Genomic DNA, 19,878 nt, shown 5'->3' with positions numbered 1-19,878 from the left:
TTTTCTCTTATAGATCCACTTGAAACATATAAGTTTTACCCTCATCATGTTTATCTACAAGCTTTCAACATAATTGGAGTACATAGACTCCATTTCTTAATTCATGGATTTAATCTTTTCATCCTTGTCAACATCTTCCATTGCTTGCTTGTAAGACAATGGATCCTCAACCCCATCATCAGATATGATGTTTTGGGCATCTGTTAAACCCACATAGAGAATAGGTAGGTTCACAACAGTCCCACTACATCGAGGCATTCTCAATTCTTGAGATCGATTAGCTTGACTAAATGAACCGACATCAACAACCCTTATTGATGTACTAGCCTCTTTAACAACCCTTGTTGAGTCTCAGTAGTATCTTCATAAATCTTTCTTAAAAATATTTTGCTTCATGGTTTATGGTCCCTCATCTGGTCTTCTTCCAAAAAGGTAGCGTTTGTCGATACAAACACTTTATTTTCTTTTGGATTAAAGAAGTACCCACCTCTCGTTTCCTTGGGGTATACTACAATAGGCATACAATGGACACAAAAATATATCTATAGTGAGAAGAGTACAACTGTTGATCTTTAGTGGAGTGTCTGGCAGTTAATAGATGGTGGATTTCGTGATTCAAGAGTTAGCTAGTTATTCACGTACTGCTAGAGCTTTAAGCTACAAGTCCATAAGGACCCCTTGGTAGCTCAATTGATTCAAGTTGAGAATCAGTTTTTGGGTTAGTTTGAAGTGTTCAAAATAACAAGAGGGGATTTGATTATATATTATATAATTAAATTTGTTCAATAGTACGTGATATAATTAATATGATATATAAGTGATAACTGGCAGAAATGCCTGTTATTATAAGCCTAAGTTCGCATTGTTCCTAGAGATAGTGAGTTGGTCCTCATTGCTTGGTGAAAGGCTGTAGTAACGCATGTCTATGGGATGTTGCATTACTTATCTATAAGTTAAATAGTCGCGTCTAACTGCCTGAAAAGGTAAAAGATGGAACGCACTAAAGGAAAGTTCGCATTATTCCTAGAGATAGGCACAATCGTATGCCTGACGCAACCATGCACTATAAAGTAGTGCAATGAGTTGGGATTACTCGAGCGATTTAAGATAATAAACATTACTATGCATTAATGGTTGTTGTGTCTCTACTTATTCTTATTGCAAGTCTTCTATTGCTCAATCTGTTTAGTTAGGAGTAGGAAAAGTTTGTACATCTATTAAACTTCTTTTTATTTTTCTTTTCATCACCTCAAACGCATTACTTCACAAGAATTATTGAGTGACAAGTCGCTGTGTTCGACCTCAGATTACCCAAAAAATCTTGCATTTGCATTATACTTGGCGGGAGCATAAGAAAACTTGTGATAGGAACGCGTAGTCATTACATATTAGTCTAAATCATCTTCATTCTGACGCATGACCTCAGACGCATGGGTGCAAATGCATAAGCCATGTTTAATGCATGAATTCATGTACAGCCCCATCCGTCCTTAATAAATAAATAAACAAAGCATTCCTAAATTTCCAACAAGTTTTTGGCACCCTTGTCGGGGACTTGATAGCTAATGTTTTGTGTAGTTTTTGTGTTTTCGCAAGCACCCTTTCAATCTTAGGTGTATTGTAGATTGTGCGACCAAGCTGCAAACAATATTTGAAGTATAGGCGATGTGTCGAAAGTCAAATATTGACCCCGAGATAGAAAGGCTATTTGTCGCATGAGTTGGAAGTAGTTTCGGGCGCATGTCAACCATCATGCGTCCAACAATTACTGGAAGCTCCAATGGTCAGGGCGAACCCCTTGACCCAAGCAGTTGAGAGCCATCTCCTGCATAGGAGACTCCTTGTGGTGACAACACTCCAATCTCTCTAGGGACGTCTTCTACTCTATCTTTTACATTGCTTTCTTAGTTTAGTTTATTTTTTTTTATTTATTGTTATTTTGGATATGTGACTGCTTCCTTGGTTGTGGTGCATTTGCTCCTTGTAGGTGTGATAATAACTCTCCTCAGTGCACAGTTACAAAGGAAGAATCCTCCAAATCCTTCAACGCATGGTTTCAATCGCATGAACTCTAACGCATTGTCGCATGCGTTCTTCTACTTAAGGTTCTTTTCTTGTTATCTTTTATGCATTATCCTTTTAGAATTCTCCCTGTCTGACTGTGGTTCTTTGCGATGCGTCTATAATGGTACAAATAATTCACCGCATCCTCTAACTAGAATCACAAGGCACCCCTTACTTTTAATAGCTTCTTCAAAGTGTGAAAGTCTATAGTTTTATTGTGTGCAAATCTTTGCTCAAACATTTTTTATCACATTCCTGTTGAGTTTGTTTTTAGATTACAGTGAGAATGTTGCCGCCCTTTAAGTTTGGGGGGGTGGCAGCGGTCTCGGAGAATTGCATTCATAACATTGCGGTCATTTCCTTAAAAAAAAAAAAGCTTTTGAAAATAACAACTCCACTGCCAACGCAATAGGGAAAATCCATGTTGATAAGAGTTAAGTTGTGAAAGGCACTTACCCGTAGTTGGATATCCGCATGACACTCGTGGGGGCAAACCAAAACGAAGGTAAGTGAATAGGATCAACGCATAAGTGTAACTATTCTATCTGGCGCAAGCCAAATTAAGCAAGACATGAGTTGAGTTGAATATAGAATGCAACCGAAGTTGGATGCCTGCATGACAAACGAGGGGGCAAGCGAGAACGAAGAGCGTAACCAAGATCGACGGTGCATTCGAAAAAGTAAACGCATAAGCTTGAATTGCTTTGAACGAACGCATTCTCATGAGCTGAACGCAAAGTTACGAAGGATGAATAAAAAGTTTTTGAGTAAAGACTTGCCAAATTTTAACTTAGAAAAGATCTCTCTGAAGAAGCAACCAAAGTAGAGGTGAGCATTGCAGCCATGGTTAGAGGTACGAATTAATTATATTCTGAGAAGCTGGTCATCGCAAAGAAACGCCGGAAGGTGAGTTAAGAATTTCTTGAGTATAACGCATGCTCTAGGACAAGCATGATTCTAAGTTTGGGGGAGGGGGGGTGATAACTGGTAGAAATACTAGTTTTTATAAGACTTTTATTTAGAATCATGAGGGCTAATAAGAAGAAAACGTGGTGATAATACTTAGAATTTTTGAAAAAATGAGTTTTGCGTCAATTAGCATCTAAATCCTCACTGACCCCAATATTATGCATTACTCCATGCCAAAGTGTCTATTTTTGTAGTTATCGCAGGAATCAAACGCATGCATTTGATATAAGCTATAGTAGACAAACGCATGCGCTAAAGCCTGGCGATCGCAAAGACAAACACGTGAGCTAAGCAATCGCAAACGGTAATCACAGGCATCCAACACATGGGAATTACGGTGACCAAATGGAGATTGTGGCCACGGAGTGATAGCCATAATAGAAGATCGCAAGATAGATAGAACGCGTTGATAAAAACAAAACTCAAATTTCAATGGTAAAATTATAACATTTTGAAACTTTGAACTAAGGCCACATTTACCAAATCGTAATGAAAATTGGTGTAATCGAAATGAGATTTCATTGATGGACGAATTGTAATAAGCCTGAATCATAAACACAATTAGATCGCTTCTGGTCACCTTTCCATATAATTATGAGTCTATTACATTTCACTATTACTGTTTGACCCTAATGGTAACTGTAATGGTAAAGGTAATAATAAATGTGACAAATTCATAATTTTCATATTGTTATAGTAACAATATCTATAACGTAATGGTAAAAGTAGTGGATTTCACATAATTTTCAACCGCAATCAAATTAAACCTCTTTTATTTCTCAATTACATTATACGTTTTGATTACAAATTTCAAAGTGGGTCTCACATCTCATTACGATTACGGAAAACAGACAAGCAACAATAATAAAAATAATCAATTGGGACATGCTTTTTATATTATGATTGATGGATTATTTTTGAACCGACCTGACCTAAATTGCAATCAAACTAAGAACTTAAAACTAAAGTATAAAATCCAAAACCTAAAGAAAGAGAGAGTGAGAGTTCGTGTATTTGCATGTTGCACGTGTGACTTTGAATATATATAAAAAAATAATGTTGACGACATATTATTTTATTTCAGAACTTGATTCTGAACCACAAATGGATTACACAGTGATTACGTTGGTGGCTCAAATTTTGCGTCGCTCTATTTCAATTGTCTTCTTCCGGATGAGTAATTGGATTGAATGTCCGATTGCAGCCATTGCCATGGCCGCAAAAATGGACACGTAAAACATTGCTAGCCTTTCTGGGGTTTCCGCTTATTACAATTTCCTACTCAAATTCCCATTCTATCTTCCCAATTTCTCTCGCTGCATTGCAAGTTCTCCCCATGTCAGCGCATTTCTTACAAATCAAAATCCCTCAAATCTTTGGAACGTGGGTATTTTTTGGCCTCAGATATTGAACCCATTTTCATTTTCTTTCCCCCCTTTCAGTCTTGACTTGATATTTGTGTTCTAAGCCTCTAATTTGGGTTTAGAAGTTCTGGGTTTGTCTTTAAACACTAGCAAATGTTTCTCACTGTATTCAAATTGGGTGTATTGGATTTATGAGTTTAGGTAATATGTTGGAGTCGGTTAGTTGCTGCCAAAGCTCCCAGTCTCAGGTAGCTTCTTGTCTTTATTTGTTTTTGTTATTATTCATCTTTTTGGGCTATGAAGTTTCATAATCTTGATTGCTTTGATCATTGATGAGGGTTCTTGGATTTTGCATGATCATATTTATTTGACTTGTGAGTTTGACTTTTGAATGTTTGTCATAAGCGATTTGATACTCTTTCCTGTTTTCATACTTTCTATAGTGTTTGGTTATGTAATTGAAAGTGGTTTTAAAAATCCTAAAAACGCTAGGAAAGAAGCTTTTTTTTTTTTTTTTTGGTGTCTTTTTTTAATAGATTCTCTTAAAATTACTCTTCTCAGAAGTGATCAAAACAAACTCATTAGATTTGAATTTGTAAGGGATGATGACAGTGTGTTATTTATTTATTTTGAAAAAACAACAACAATAAGTGGGGGTGGGGATGTTGAACCCGTAACCTATTGGCCGAGGGCATATGCCTTAACCGTTAATATATGTTCAGGTTGGCAGTGATGAATACTTGTATGGGTGGTTTGGACATTTAATTAGTCCTATGAAATCATATTTTTCAGGCATCTTGATGGGGTTGGGTATATGGATGCCTGATGAATTTCCCAAGGCTATTTCTTAATATTTTTATTATTGGTTATGTAATTTGATTTGGAAATTGCATATCGTTATGGTTTACAATGTTCAGTTTCTCCGAAGAGATGAATGGTTTGAAATGTGAAACAATATAGTAAGTTACTGGAATACTGATGAGTATATCTAATACTCTCCACCGAGTTGTTTGAAATATATTGGTGGCCTTTCATTTCAAATCCTGTTAAGAGATTTGGACATTGAAATATTGAATATGGATTTAGTCTCTAGTGGTAGGTTAGTAAGGTTACTAATTATTTTGTATATTTGTATGTGTTTTAATTCAATACTCATTTCTTCTCTTCTTGTAAGCAAGAAAAGGAAATAATACCATATAATAAAAGTAAAATTACAGAACTGAAGAAGTAATAGTTCAAAAACTTCCGGGTTCTAGCATGCATAAATACCTTTTTTTAATTGTCAGAAATTTGACGATGAATAGCTAGATAAGCAGAATGATGTTTATTTTATACTGTTACAAAATTGGGGAGGTTTGCTTTCCTGAGTTTCTCAGTTGTTTCACTTGTTTATTACTATGCAGATTTATAGTGCAGTTAAACAGAAGAATCCTTTGAGGGCCTACTCTCATACTGTTCATCAACTTTGTGGACCTTCCTTCAACTTACATTATTCACACTCCAAGAAATTGGCTGTTTCATCATGCACCTTAAATTGCGGGAGGAATGATTATTCTTTAGTCCCTGTACTTTTTTACAGTGGTGCTACTACGTTAACGTTCAAAGTAGTTAGACAGAATGGGTACAGTTGGTCTAATCGTAGGCCTAAACAGAGGATAAGACTTGGAACACGTGCAGCTCTTGATGTTTCAGCTGCTGTTGACGTCATCAATGATTTAGGATTGGATACATTGACATTCCTAGCTGTGACTGTCGTAGTTGTCCCTCTATTTAGGAGAATTAAGGCTAGCCCTGTAAGAATGATATTCTTTTCTCCACTTACTTTTCTTATTTTATTATGATCTTTTGAAATTGAGTTTATCTTTATTGAATGAAGTGTGTGAATAATGAATATAATGATTAACCTTCAAGAAGTTGAACTGTTGATATATATATATATATATATATATTGGAGGGGGAGGGGGGCAAATCTGCTGCGGTTTCTAATCTTTTTCCCATTTTTCTTGTAATAGTTTCTTTCTTGATCTGAAGCGGTTTGATTTGTATAACTATATTTTTGACAGTGAAGCAACATGTTGCCTTAGTTTTACATACCATCAATATGATGCCGTTCTCTAAATAGATTTTGCCGATTTCTTTCATCATACTTTTTCTCAATTTTCATGAAGCTTAAGATTTAGTTTCTAAGGGCCCCTTTCATGAATCTTTTCATGCAAAGGGGTAACGTCATTTGGAGAACTGTTGGATCTTAAATTTGATAGCAATATATGGACTTGTAATGATGGTGTTGTTGGGTCAGAGTTTTGGGTCCAGGATGTTCCAATGACTCTCATGCAGGTCTATATTTCAATTAGAGCATGTACCGGATTCAAGTGTTTTTAATTGTAAATAGGTCAACAAGTTGTGAGAGTTTTGGGTCCCAAGATATTACAACTAGTTGTTCAACTCTACTAAGATACATATTTAGGCATACATGTGTACATGTTCATGCTAGAGCTATATATAATATTCAGCAAAGTTTTGAGGAGATCTTACAATGTGAATTACTGTGCATTTTTCTTCATGTTTGATTCAAAATCTGACCGTATGTTGGCTGTTTTCAGATACTCGGTTTCTTCTTTGCTGGGATTGTACTTAATCAATTTGGCGTCATTAGAAATATTATAGATGTTAAAGTTTTGTCCGAATGGGGAATACTTTTCCTGGTAAGCCACATCAACCCTCTCTTCATGTGTCAAGTTTGTGGGTATTATGCTGCTTTGTTATCTTATCATTGAATGACATTCCATTGCCAACGAGAGAACAGAGCATCAGTATTGAAATGGTGTTATTGTTCCGTTGTGGGCATAGAATAAATCAATTTCCTTTCTCTTCTTTCAATCTGTCAAAGCAGTTTGCAGTTTCGATTAGGAAGGATTTGTTACATTTGTCTTATTTTTTCCTTTCTAAAAAAGAAATCATTGAGTGACATTCCATGTATGATGTTGCATTTTGCACCAGAATGCACTTAAATTAAGATTAAGTGAATCAAATAAACTCTACAACCTTACTTGAACAAAATCGGTTGTACAACTGTGCCCTTGAGTTCTAAAGTGAATCAAATAAACTCTTGATTGTGGAAGAAATAATGATGTGAAGTATTAGAGGCCTGACCACCTTAGACTTGCATCATATTCCATTCCTTCTTACCCTCCTGAATTATAATTATAATTATGTGTAGTATTCGGGCATGGGTATGCATGTGAACATGTGAGTGTATTTGTTTAGTTATACATTGCACTAACAGTATTCCTTTCTAGCTATTTGAGATGGGTTTGGAGCTTTCATTTGCACGTCTAAAGGCTCTTGCAAGGTTTGCTTTTGGCATGGGATTGACACAGGTATATTTCTAAAAAAAGATGATGCATGACTGGAATATATCAATATATTTTAAGCTGGATCTGTATATTTTTCCCTTGATTAGGCCTACTACATAGTGTCTTTCTACTGTCTATTTTTTTTTAATATACAAATAATAAAAACAGGTTGAAATTTGTCGTCACATATAAAGTCAAAGTGAAAGTCCAACCCAGATAAGATGCATATATGGAGATGGAAAGTCAGAGTGAAATGGGTTAGTGAAGGTAATTTTGAAATTGCGGGTTTCATGAAGGGGGAACTTTTGTCTTTTTGTTAGGGATAGAGGGAAAGGATGGAGTCACTGCTCAGTGGAGGTCAAGAAAGAGGTTTATAGTTTTGAGGTGGTAAAGCACGTGGTCTCTTTCTACATTGGATACGCTGTTATAGTCCATCCTTCAAACTGAAAACCATGATGACACAGTATTGAGAATTCTTAGCTCATAGTATCCATAACAAAGACGATTCCACGTGGATACTGATTGTACTATGTCATTGATGTAATAGAATTTGGGGTCATTTAATATATTTAGAATTAGTTACCCTATCCCACACTTAATTCTCTATAAATAGAGAACTCCTTTCTTATATTCATTAGATTTTGATGATTTGAATAAAAGTCTCATTTGGTATATACCAATCATTCCTCTCATAATAATATAGCATGCTATTAATAAAATTGTTTAATGACTTGGAGTAGAATTTGCACTTGAAAAATCTAGCTTGTAATGGAAGAGTGCCAAAGTGTTTGTAACCCACATGGCCACATACTACCCTTTACCAATCACGATGAGATTCAATGCGGGTCTCGAGTTCATATTATCTACTATCGCTTGTAGTTTCAAGTCTTTTAACTTATTCACTCACACACTCCTACCTTTCCTTCTGAAGGTCATATTGTCTACTATCGCTTTCACAGCATTTGAACTTCCCACAAATGGGGCTATTGGAACAAGAATTTTGGAGTACCTTTTTCACGCCAGATCTGACTTGGTAAGCACTCTGTTTTCGGTTGGTTTTCTTAATATGCATTACATTGATGGAAATTCTGAATCCCAATTTATTTAGGCTGTTGCATGTTAAGGATAGCGCAAACTACTAGTAATTTTTTTTTTTAAAAAAAAAACAAAATCCATTGAAATTAAAATTTGTATTGTTTTTCTTTAACAGAGGTCCAATTGAATGCCTATATTCTAGCTTCTAAGGTTGGCAATCTGACTTTATGAGTTGAGCTTGGGGGAATCTCAGTGGATAAAAGATCCTTTTGACTAAAACCTTTTGTTTTCTTTTTTCTCATTATGGTCCCATAAAGACATCTAAGTTAGATATTCCTGGTTATTTTATATTCTGTATATAAAATCTCTCTTAGAAATTTTCATTTCCTTCTCTAGGGTTGCTTGTCTCTGTGTGTATAAACATTTGTAGTTTTGCTGCTCAATTTTGTAAGAACTTCAGACAAGAAAATCTCGTCTTTCTTGTTATCACTGCAGTCTTGGTTTGGAAGCCTTGTCTTCATTTCCATGTTTTATGCTATTATAGCAATGTTGCATTTACTCACCAACTTGAGATATGATTGTCTGAATTGTAGGTTAACATCAGAAGCGTTGATGAAGCTATTGTGATTGGTGCTGCCCTCTCTCTATCTTCTTCAGCTTTTGTTTTACAGGTAGCCTAATCAAGTACTTTCATAATAGAACTTGTGTATCTGTCTAATTTTTCTGTACACTTATTCAGTCATGAATTTGAAGTAAAAGTATGAATTTGTTGATTGAGAACAATGGAACATTGAACATGCCTGCAATCTGGTTGTGTCTGGTGTTAATTCTACCAAGCCTGTAATGGAGCATAAGACTTTTTATTAAGGTCTCTTTTTTCTGTAATTTCATGGAAAGACGCATCAATCCATTTGGGACATGAAGACAAGACTACTAAATGGAGTAGCTAGTATAAACTCCTGAAGATTGCAAACTTAAATCCTTCTGTACTTGATACTCAGATCAAAGACACTCCAAGGAATAAATTTTAAGAGATAGAACAGGAATGGTTGTAGCATTGGCATGGGGAAGTATGGTAAAAAGAAGACTTAAATCAATCCAATGTTCACAGAAATAAGTTTAATATCCAGAGATAATATCTAATATAACATAGTAGTTAATGTTAATCATGTCAAACTTGATTTGTTTAATATCTCATCAAATCTTCTTTCATTTCCATCTAATGACAAAATTCTAGGTCTTATTGTTACTGATTTCATTTAATTTAGTCAAAAATGTTATTTGAAGAACAATGTTTTTAGTTTATTGCAAATGTTATAGTGTGCTAATGGTAAGTGATTAGGATAGTTGACCTTACCTATCATAATGAATAGCTTCTTGCAGAGAAAGGAGAGCTTGCAACAAGATTTGGCTCGGCAACTCTAGGGATACTTCTTCTTCAGGTTTATTCCCCTTCAAATTTATTTTCTCGACTTGTTTCATATTGGTTCTCTTTTAGTATATCATCTACTTTCTTTCAAAATATTTTGGTCCTTGTGTTAGGTTTCTATCGGAAGTGGTCTGTAACTTTTCTGTAATGCATACTGTTTGATGCAGGATATTGCTGTTGTCCCTCTCCTGGTCATACTTCCAGTTCTTGAGAGTCAGGTACATGAAAGGATCCTTGACATTGTTTAGAGATAGATCTATAATTTGAGGGATCTCCTGGGAAAAATATATATTCTTAAACCTGCTCATGTAAAATGTTCTCTGTGATTGGTTCTGTACGCAACTCTTCCCCCATCATCTTGACATTTACTTAGCATCATATTTATCAAATAGTTTGATTTTGTGTATTGCTTCTTTTCCTTTCACTCTCCATCCTTTTAGAATTTGGGCACGGAAAGTATCTGGCCAATGCTCGCACAAGAAAGTTTGAAGGCTTTAGGTGGATTAGGTCTGCTGTCCCTTGGAGGAAAGTTGATTCTTAGGCGAGTTTTTGAGGTTCGCATCGTGCTTATTTTGGCAGATACTAAAGGTTGCTCCAAGTTTGTTTTAGGATCTTAACAGAGAGCGGTCCAAATTCAGGTTGTTGCAGAAGCAAGAAGCTCAGAGGCTTTTGTGGCCCTTTGCCTGCTGACAGTTGCTGGCACTTCACTAATCACTCAGAAATTGGGCTTTAGTGATACGGTTTGTTTCATTTTTTTCATGCTTGGGAACAACTAATGTGAATAGTTTTCATATTTATAATATCTTAGTTAGATAGAATTGATGTACAGTACAGCTGGGAGCATTTTTGGCTGGGGCAATATTAGCAGAAACTAATTTCCGGACACAGATTGAAGCAGACATTCGGCCATTTAGGGGCTTGCTCCTTGGGTTATTCTTTGTTACCACAGGGACCTCCATTGATATGCAGGTGCAGTGTCTTATGTTTTCCATTTACTGATTTAAAATTACTTTATTGGTTCACGTAGTTATGCAATAATAATCTATAAGTTTGAATGATGTAAATAGCAATTAGAAGAATATAGGTTAGCCTCAAGAGATCTAATTACATACAATGTAACATATGAATGTTGAAATACATGAATTATTTAGAAGGTATCAAAGGCTGTTACACATCAATATTTTCTGAGTTCTATGAGTAGATTAGTGAACACTGGAAGAGTGCACTTCTTTTGGCTTAAAGGTGAGACATGGAAGCACGATTTTATTTATTTATTTTTATATATATTAATCATACTGATTTTTTTTCCTTTATATGTTTGATATATAATTTATCGATTTTGTCATTAGAAGTTAGACCAATCAAGAAGTACTATAACGACTTCAGGGTTCCTCTGCATTTCATTTTTTTGCAGCTCCTGTTCCGAGAGTGGCCAAATGTTCTTGCACTTTTGGCAGGTTTGATAGCAATCAAGACCCTTATAATAACAGCAATAGGTCCCCGTGTGGGCCTCACCACTCAAGAAAGTGTAAGAATAGGCTTTCTTCTGTCTCAAGGAGGCGAGTTCGGATTTGTAGTGTTCTCTCTAGCTAACAGGCGAGTCTTAACTTAGATGGTGCATGTCTATTTTCCAACATGAATCCTTACGTCATGTTAGCTTATCACTCTTTGTTGGTATCAGGCTTGGAGTGCTACCACTCGAGTTAAACAAGCTACTCATCATTATTGTTGTCTTGTCAATGGCTCTAACCCCCTTGCTTAATGAAGCTGGACGAAAGGCATCTGAATTCATCAGCGAAAAGTACAAGACAGAGGATGTATGTTCTAACATTAAGGCTTCCTTTCGATACTTAGTGTTTGATTTGCATTTAACTGGACCTGAATTAAGTTTGCATTTGTTGTTGGCAATAGAATTGTATTTTGAAGATATCAGTATCTTTACATGGTAAGGACGTGAGGTTTCAACTATGCAAACAATCCAGAAAAATATTTTGAAGTAAATAATTTCTCTATTGTGCTAGTAGAAAAAAATTAGGAAACAAAGAAAATAGAGTAAATTACATTTTTTATCTCTGAAGTTTTGAATTTTGTGCAAATTAGTTTTTAAGTTTCAAAATCGAACAATGAAGTCTCTAGCATTTCATAAATGTACGATTTTGGTCCCTGAGTTACCAATGCCAGTTAAATATTTAACAGGCTAAAGTGACAATTTTAAAAATAAAAAATACTTATAGAAATAATAGGTTGGAATACCTTGAATTTGTTATTTGGCACTTTGAATGACCCTCTAACCCTATTGGCGCCAAAAACCATTTGTGTTATATGATATTTCTCTCTAATAAAAAAATTGTTCTCTTCTTTTGTCCATGGACGTAGTTAAGACACTGTTAGTGAACCACGTAAATCTTTGTGTTTTCTTCTTGTTCTTTATTCTTTGCTTGTCTGTTTCGTTGTCTTAACAGAACATCATGTTCCCTTTCTGTCATTCGTCCCCCACTCCCTTCTCCCCCAACCTTTCCCCTTCCTCCTCCCTTCCCTTTCAATTCGTTATCCAACCACCACCAGCTGTTGTTCAGCCACTGCCTGTCGTCGTCCAACTGCCGCCAGTTGTTGCAATGTTGCCCACTGAAAAAAAAAAAGGAGGAAAAAACAGAAACACTTGTCGTTCCAGATTTGTGCGAGGAGCTGTTTTCCTCGGCCAGATTCGCCAGTCCTTTTATTTTCTTCAGTTTTAGAATAAGAGGAAGCAGTGGGTTTGTAGAAGAAGAAGATGGGAGAGAGGCCTTTTCAGATTGAAGAAAAAGATGGGAGGGTTTCTTCTCAGATTGAAGTAGAAGAGTGGGAAAGGGGTCGGGGAAGAAGGAGATGAGATTTTTCAGATTGAAGAAAAAGAAGGGAGATTTTCATTATTTTTTTATTCTGAAAACTGCCACGTGATCTTCCATAAATAATTAATCGGTTCCATTAACTCAAAGGCAAAAATCAACTATTTATGAAAAGTTAGGGACTTGAATGTTCAATTTGAAAACTAAGGACCAATTTGTCACAAAATTTAAACATCAGGGACGAAAAGTGTTATTTACCCAAGAAAATAGATAATACTTGGATGTTGATTTAGACCGATTCTTTTATTGTACCAATTTAGTCTGCATATTTTGATATGTGAAATTTTCACAGAAAGCTGCAGATACAGTGAACTTTGACGCTACTGAACCCGTTGTCATTGTTGGATTTGGACAAATGGGTCAGGTATGTATCCGTATATATTTATATTTTCTTGTTTTATATTAAGAATCATTATTTAGCAAGGGTACAACCCTGAAGTGTTTTGCTCCTTCGAATCTTGTTTGATCTATGTAGGTCCTGGCAAATTTCTTATCTACACCTTTGGCATCTGGGACAGATGGCAATACTCCTGGATGGCCATATGTAGCATTTGACATTGATCTTTCCGTAGTGAAGGTTGGTTAGATTTGTTATTTTCCACAATTGTCCATGATTGACTTTTTTGTACTTCCCTTATTTGCAATGGCATAGTGTTCTCATTAAGTAGTTCCTTTTTTTTGGGCTATATGGTTATCTGGCTTCTTACACTCTGACCGTTTTTTTCTTCTTCTGTCAGACGTCTAGAAAGCTTGGTTTTCCTGTTCTCTATGGAGACGGATCACGACCAGCAGTTTTGCAATCTGCTGGAATCTCTTCCCCAAAAGCTGTCATGGTTATGTTCACGGAGAAGAAGGCAACAATTGATGCTGTTCAAAAGCTCCGGCTCGCGTTCCCAGCAGTAATTTCTCTCTCTTTATTGTATGTGCATAATAGGAAGGTCGGTCCACCATAGAGGAAACAATTATGCTGAAAGAATATCACATTTCCTATTTTGGAGGGAGAAAACATATATATGTATGTATTGTATGCAGTTCTTGAAGGTTTCTATTTTGGTTGCAAAATTTTCTTTCTGTTGAACTTGCTTCATTTTGTGCCATCTATAAGGACAGGGAGAACATATGTTCTCTTTTATCAAGTTCAAGTGTGTTCTTTCCTTGTGTTGAGTCACTGATTGTTTAACTCACTGGCTATTCCTCCTTTTCGGTCTTGATTTGAACACGACAAAACTTCTATGATACAGATCCCAATATATGCCCGAGCTAAGGATGTGGTGCATCTATTAGATTTAAAGAACGCAGGTGCAACGGATGCTATTTTGGAAGATGCTGAGGTATCAGTGTTGAATGATCAGGATGTGAAGCATAGTTATTGATAATTTGGCTTTGTAACCTAAGATGCATTCTTGTAGACACTCCTGGATACTCTTAACATAAAATTCTTCAATTTATTTGTGCAGACTAGTTTACAACTTGGGTCAAAGCTTTTGAAAGGGCTCGGAGTCATGTCTGACCAAGTGTCTTTCCTCAGTCAAATGGTTCGAAACTCTATGGAAATACAAGCTCAAGATGCACTCGACAAATCCAATGAGCAAGAGTTAGAGCTTATGAAACCGCTGCAGGTTCGTATATTTGAATGAAATGAAAGTCAAATTTTTGGTTGACTTGATATAGGAGGAAGAGAAAAAGAAAGGAAAGCAAAAGACATGCTGGAGGTGCCAATGGATTTTCATACAAGTTGCATAGGTTATACATATAGATTACAGTTGACAATAGATACGATACGACTTTTGTCTTGGAACATTAGCTAATTTTTGCATCCTATTTGGCTTGACTTTAGTGAGCTCTATGATCGTAAATAGTCAAAATAGAGCTCTCCAGTTAGATAATTTATACTTTCCCCTTTTTATGAAAAATGAAGGGTGAGAACTTTGGGGATAATAGATTTGAGTTGGGGATTCATTTTCCAGAACTTTGAGAACCATGATAGAATCTTCTTCAGGACATGTTCGATTAAATGCCGAAAGAGATAACAGCCAAAACTCCAGCTTTAGAGAGTTCTAGGTCTTTTCACATATGCATTCTTACTTGCACAACATCATCCACTGTCAATCATGCCAACTCCAAACTTTCATTATAGTCTTATACATTGTTATATACTTATATGGCTAACTTTGTCTGTAATCCCTAAAAAAAATGACAATGTTACTGATTTGATTGATTAGATACGTGTCAAGGACTCAATCGAGTCCCCCGAGAACGAACTATCGAGGCTGAACAGGGAAGATAATACTCAAATCTTAAATGGAAAAGAGGTAGATCAAATGAAGCCAGATACTTTTTTCCAGAAGCCTGAAGATTTAGATGGAAATGGAGTCCTATACTGTGAACTTGAAACAGAGAACAACTTTTTAGAGCAAAATGTGGTAGAGCCACCAACCCACATAACAGCTACTGATGGTTTAGAAAAATGAAAGTCTTGTTGAAAGATTCCTAATTTTATCTTGAAAAAGTTTTGTTTTTGTTCTCAAGAATTTGCTTTCCCCAACTTTTGACTTGGTGCAGTGAAGTCTTTAGTGGGCATAAGATATGGATACTATTGTAAAGAAACTTGTCAATCAGCAAACCTTTTTGGCCATTTTCCCAAAGAAACCACACCATGTATATTGCTTCATTTGATAGTTATTCAATTATTTGTCATTATCTTTTAGATATGGGTATTGATTCTTGCTCCAAATTATTTAAGGGAACATAAATATATTTGTCAAACCATATTCATAAAGATGTCCGTTTGAAATACCTTTTCAAATATTTAGTCAGTCATTTTGAAAAAAGATTAGTATTTGTCATGCATTCAAAATAGTTTAAAAAATATTTTTTTCTCAAATTAATTCAAATGGGTCCTAAATCATTTTGGAAAATTAAAATGTTTGGTAACTATTCAAAATTCACTTCGAGAAATATTAGTGTTTTTATTTTAAACATTGGAGGCAAAAGGAGAACAAAACAAAGAAGCTTATGGATGAAAGGAATGTTTCTTAGCTTAATTTTAAAAAATTAAAAATAAAAAACTAAGGTCCTATTTTGTAATTATGGTCCAAAAAGGCGTGGAAATCCCACAGCTGTCATTTTAATTTCCAATATATATATATGTCACGCAAATCATAAATTTTTTAATTATGAAAACTATATATAGTATACCAGAGCGATTGTCATGTTATTATATGAACATAATGTTTCTTATGTTATATTACTGACTCATGATAGGTAAGTGTTACCATTCTTAACCAAATTCTAAATTTCAAAAATTACTTTTAGTTTTCAAAACTTTGCTTAGTTATATTAGTGAAAGTATAGATAACAAAGCAAAAAAATTAGACATTAAAATAGTATTTATAGACTTAATTTTTTAAAAATTAAAAACAAAAAACTAAGATCCTGTTTGATAACCATGCTTTTGGTTTTTGAAGATTAAGTCTATATACACTACTTTCACCTCCAAATTTCTTCATTTGTTATCTACTTTTTTACTAATAGTTTAAAAAATCAAGCAAAATTTTAAAAACTAAAAAAAGTAGCTTTTAAAAAATTATTTTTGTTTTTAAAATTTGACCAAGAATTCAACCATTATACTTAAAAGAAAGATCCAAATCAGGTAAGAAATAAGAGGGAAATAGGTTTAATTTTAAAAAATTAAAAATAAAAAATAAAATAGTTACCAAATGGGGTCCAAATAATTACAAAATAGGACCTTAGTTTTTTATTTTTAATTTTTTAAAATTAAACCTATTTCCCTCTTATTTCTTACATGATTTGGATCTTTCTTTTAAGTATAATGGTTGAATTCTTGGTCAAATTTTAAAAACAAAAATAATTTTTTAAAAGCTACTTTTTTTAGTTTTTAAAATTTTGCTTGATTTTTTAAACTATTAGTAAAAAAGTAGATAACAAATGAAGAAATTTGGAGGTGAAAGTAGTGTATATAGACTTAATCTTCAAAAACCAAAAGCATGGTTATCAAACAGGATCTTAGTTTTTTGTTTTTAATTTTTAAAAAATTAAGTCTATAAATACTATTTTAATGTCTAATTTTTTTGCTTTGTTATCTATACTTTCACTAATATAACTAAGCAAAGTTTTGAAAACTAAAAGTAATTTTTGAAATTTAGAATTTGGTTAAGAATGGTAACACTTACCTATCATGAGTCAGTAATATAACATAAGAAACATTATGTTCATATAATAACATGACAATCGCTCTGGTATACTATATATAGTTTTCATAATTAAAAAATTTATGATTTGCGTGACATATATATATATTGGAAATTAAAATGACAGCTGTAGGATTTGAACCCACGCCCTTTCGGACCAGAGCCTAAATCTGGCGCCTTAGACCACTCGGCCAAACTGTCTTATGTACAGAAAGTCTAGAGTTGTAAATTATAATTCATGCAAAATATTAGAAAAATAAAAATGGACTAATAGGACGTTTGAATTGACTAGAGATAAAAGTGTTTAATTGAATTAAAGATGTAAACATGCTTACTATTATTTTATTAGTACAATTAATAAATACATATTTATTGTTTTTTTTATTGTACAATTAATAAATATTTATAATTGGTATGTGTAAACTTATGTGTATCAAAATGAGTTTAGTTCAACTGACATAGTGTTTATACTGTTTATACTATCGACTTTAAGGTTTGAGGTTCGTTTCTTTATTCTACAAAAAGAAAAAAATAATAGAAAATAGGATCTTTATCATAGATAAAGTTAAAATTTAAATTCTATGATTTCCTATTATTTTATAAAATTCTCTTAAATATTTCCTATCTAAATACTATTTATGAGAATTTTATTAAAGTTTAAGGACTAAATTTTTACTTTTAAAATTATAGATATAGAAGCTCATCTCCCTGTCTACTTTTTCGATTTTACCCTCTCAAATCCAAATGTTTCAATCGAATGGGTATTATCACCCACAATTTTAGCAAAATCTAGTTTGAACAATATATATATACTGTCTCTTAAGTTGAACTTGAAATCTTTGAATTTTGGTCATTTGTCTAAAGAACGCTTAGGGGGTGTTTGTTTCAATGGTTGGAATTGGATGGGTTATGCATCATAAGCTCAATCCTTGTTTGGAGCATGGATTTAGGAAGTTTTGGCTTCCTATATAATTTTTCTATGGGTTCGAATAATAACCCATAGGTTACCCAGTCAGTCAACCTTCGGACACCACCTTTGATGACCATCGTCGACCAACTCCGACTGCCACCCTCCAATAACCGTCATCGGCCCACTCCGGCCTCCACCATTTGGCGATCGTTGCTAGCTAACCTCCAACCACCACCTCGACGACCATTGTCGACCAACTCCGACCACCATCAACCAATCTCTGGCAATCCCCTTTCCTCCCACACTGGTGAATTTCCAACCACCAACTCCATCGGCCAACCTCCGATTGCCATCTTTGGCGACCACAACCAGTCATGGAAAACATTAATAAAAACACTCTTAATATATAACAAACTAAACAAATTTGTATATAAAAACATTTTAAAGAAAGAATTGCAATACATGTGAAAGAATTGCAATACATGTGTATTTTTTTATTTTAATGAGTTTTTAACAAAAGTGTTTAAATAAAAATGAATTTTTGAAAGATATTTTTTCTAAATCATTCCAAACATACTATTAGACTGCATTTATATAGGTATATTTATTTAGCCTATGTGTAGAAAACCCTAATTTAATTTAATAACATTTTCATTTTTTTCGTTGGTCAATTTAATAGCTCGAAGACTTAGAATTAATTTCTAAATGTAAAAGTTTAAAATGTTTAAAATGTTTAAAATAACTTAGCGACCAAATAAAAACAAAAACTCAAAATCTATGATTTTTTTATTCTTTAAATGTAATTTGATAAAAAAAAATATATATATAGTTTTCAATAATTGAATTTAATATTCAAGTAACAGTTTATTTCTATTTTAAGTTAGCATATTATGGTAAAAAAATGATAATTTTTAAATTAGATAAAGTAACAAACGTCTATAAAATTTTATTCCAAAATCTAGTAAAATTAAAATATCAAATTATTAAAACAATAGATTAAATAAAATTATAATTTTAGTTAAAACCTCTATTTCATTTTTTTAAAAAAAAAAAAATGGTTTATTTTAAACTTAACTACATTAAATAATTAAGATGATGAATTTAAATTAATCTAAAATCTAACCAGTGATTAAATACAAGAAAATATTTCACAAACTAAAGATTTATAAATCTGCATTTTATTCCCAGGTTATTTAAGCCTGCACTGTCACACCCCGCCCCAGACTACCCTCTGAGCCTGGGAAAGAGCGTGATTGCAACAGTTATCAACCCTTTCGTTGACACTTACTGCCTAATAACTCTTGCGGAAATAACTCTGATACCAATGTACAAATTGAACAATCAACTGATTAAGGAGACCCATTTTATTACAACAATGTAACGTTTATACAACTCCAAGACTTAACTACAAAGTTTACAACAACAACTGTAAAACCCTCCGGAAGTGTAACTGTGGCACGTGGCAGACCTTGACCTTAGCAGCACCCTGGAACTCCTCACCTTTCGCTACCTAGGAGGGGTAAAACATAAAATATGGAAAATATGAGCTATAAAGCCCAGTGAGTGGTGCCTTTAGATAAACAAATAACTTTGTCAACAGAAATATACTTTTGGAAAAGCAATGCATAGTCAACAAGAACATTACCACAAGTTCA

At 34.0% G+C, this 19,878-nt stretch overlaps 1 protein-coding gene and 1 non-coding gene across 3 annotated transcripts; one reads left to right on the top strand and one right to left on the bottom strand.

The window, feature by feature from the left end:
• Positions 1-4,105: 4,105 nt before the first annotated feature.
• Positions 4,106-15,809, top strand: LOC150030192 (K(+) efflux antiporter 3, chloroplastic-like). Of its 2 annotated transcripts, XM_090309952.1 has the most exons (19): positions 4,106-4,645; positions 5,801-6,190; positions 7,001-7,102; positions 7,697-7,777; positions 8,685-8,786; positions 9,382-9,459; positions 10,162-10,230; positions 10,385-10,435; positions 10,658-10,771; positions 10,856-10,957; positions 11,052-11,186; positions 11,632-11,813; positions 11,899-12,034; positions 13,395-13,466; positions 13,578-13,679; positions 13,840-14,001; positions 14,344-14,433; positions 14,560-14,721; positions 15,325-15,809. In XM_090309952.1, the coding sequence occupies exons 1-19, from the start codon at positions 4,589-4,591 to the stop codon at positions 15,571-15,573; spliced, it is 2,436 nt and encodes an 811-aa protein (XP_090166078.1). In that variant the 5' UTR covers positions 4,106-4,588; the 3' UTR covers positions 15,574-15,809. The 2 variants fall into 2 exon arrangements, with proteins under 2 accessions (XP_090166078.1, XP_090166079.1); XM_090309953.1 differs by lacking the exon at positions 4,106-4,645 and having other exon boundaries at positions 5,795-6,190.
• Positions 15,810-17,434: 1,625 nt separating this feature from the next.
• On the bottom strand, positions 17,435-17,514 carry TRNAL-UAG (transfer RNA leucine (anticodon UAG)). The gene has a single exon. It is a non-coding gene; the product is annotated as a tRNA-Leu (tRNA).
• Between the last annotated feature and the right edge of the window lie 2,364 nt (positions 17,515-19,878).

Source organism: Benincasa hispida, unplaced genomic scaffold, assembly GCF_027475165.1.
Source record: "Benincasa hispida cultivar pf3 unplaced genomic scaffold, pf3_genome.v1.1 HicScf47, whole genome shotgun sequence".
Lineage (NCBI taxonomy): Eukaryota > Viridiplantae > Streptophyta > Magnoliopsida > Cucurbitales > Cucurbitaceae > Benincasa > Benincasa hispida.
This window is presented reverse-complemented; position numbering and strand designations above follow the sequence as displayed.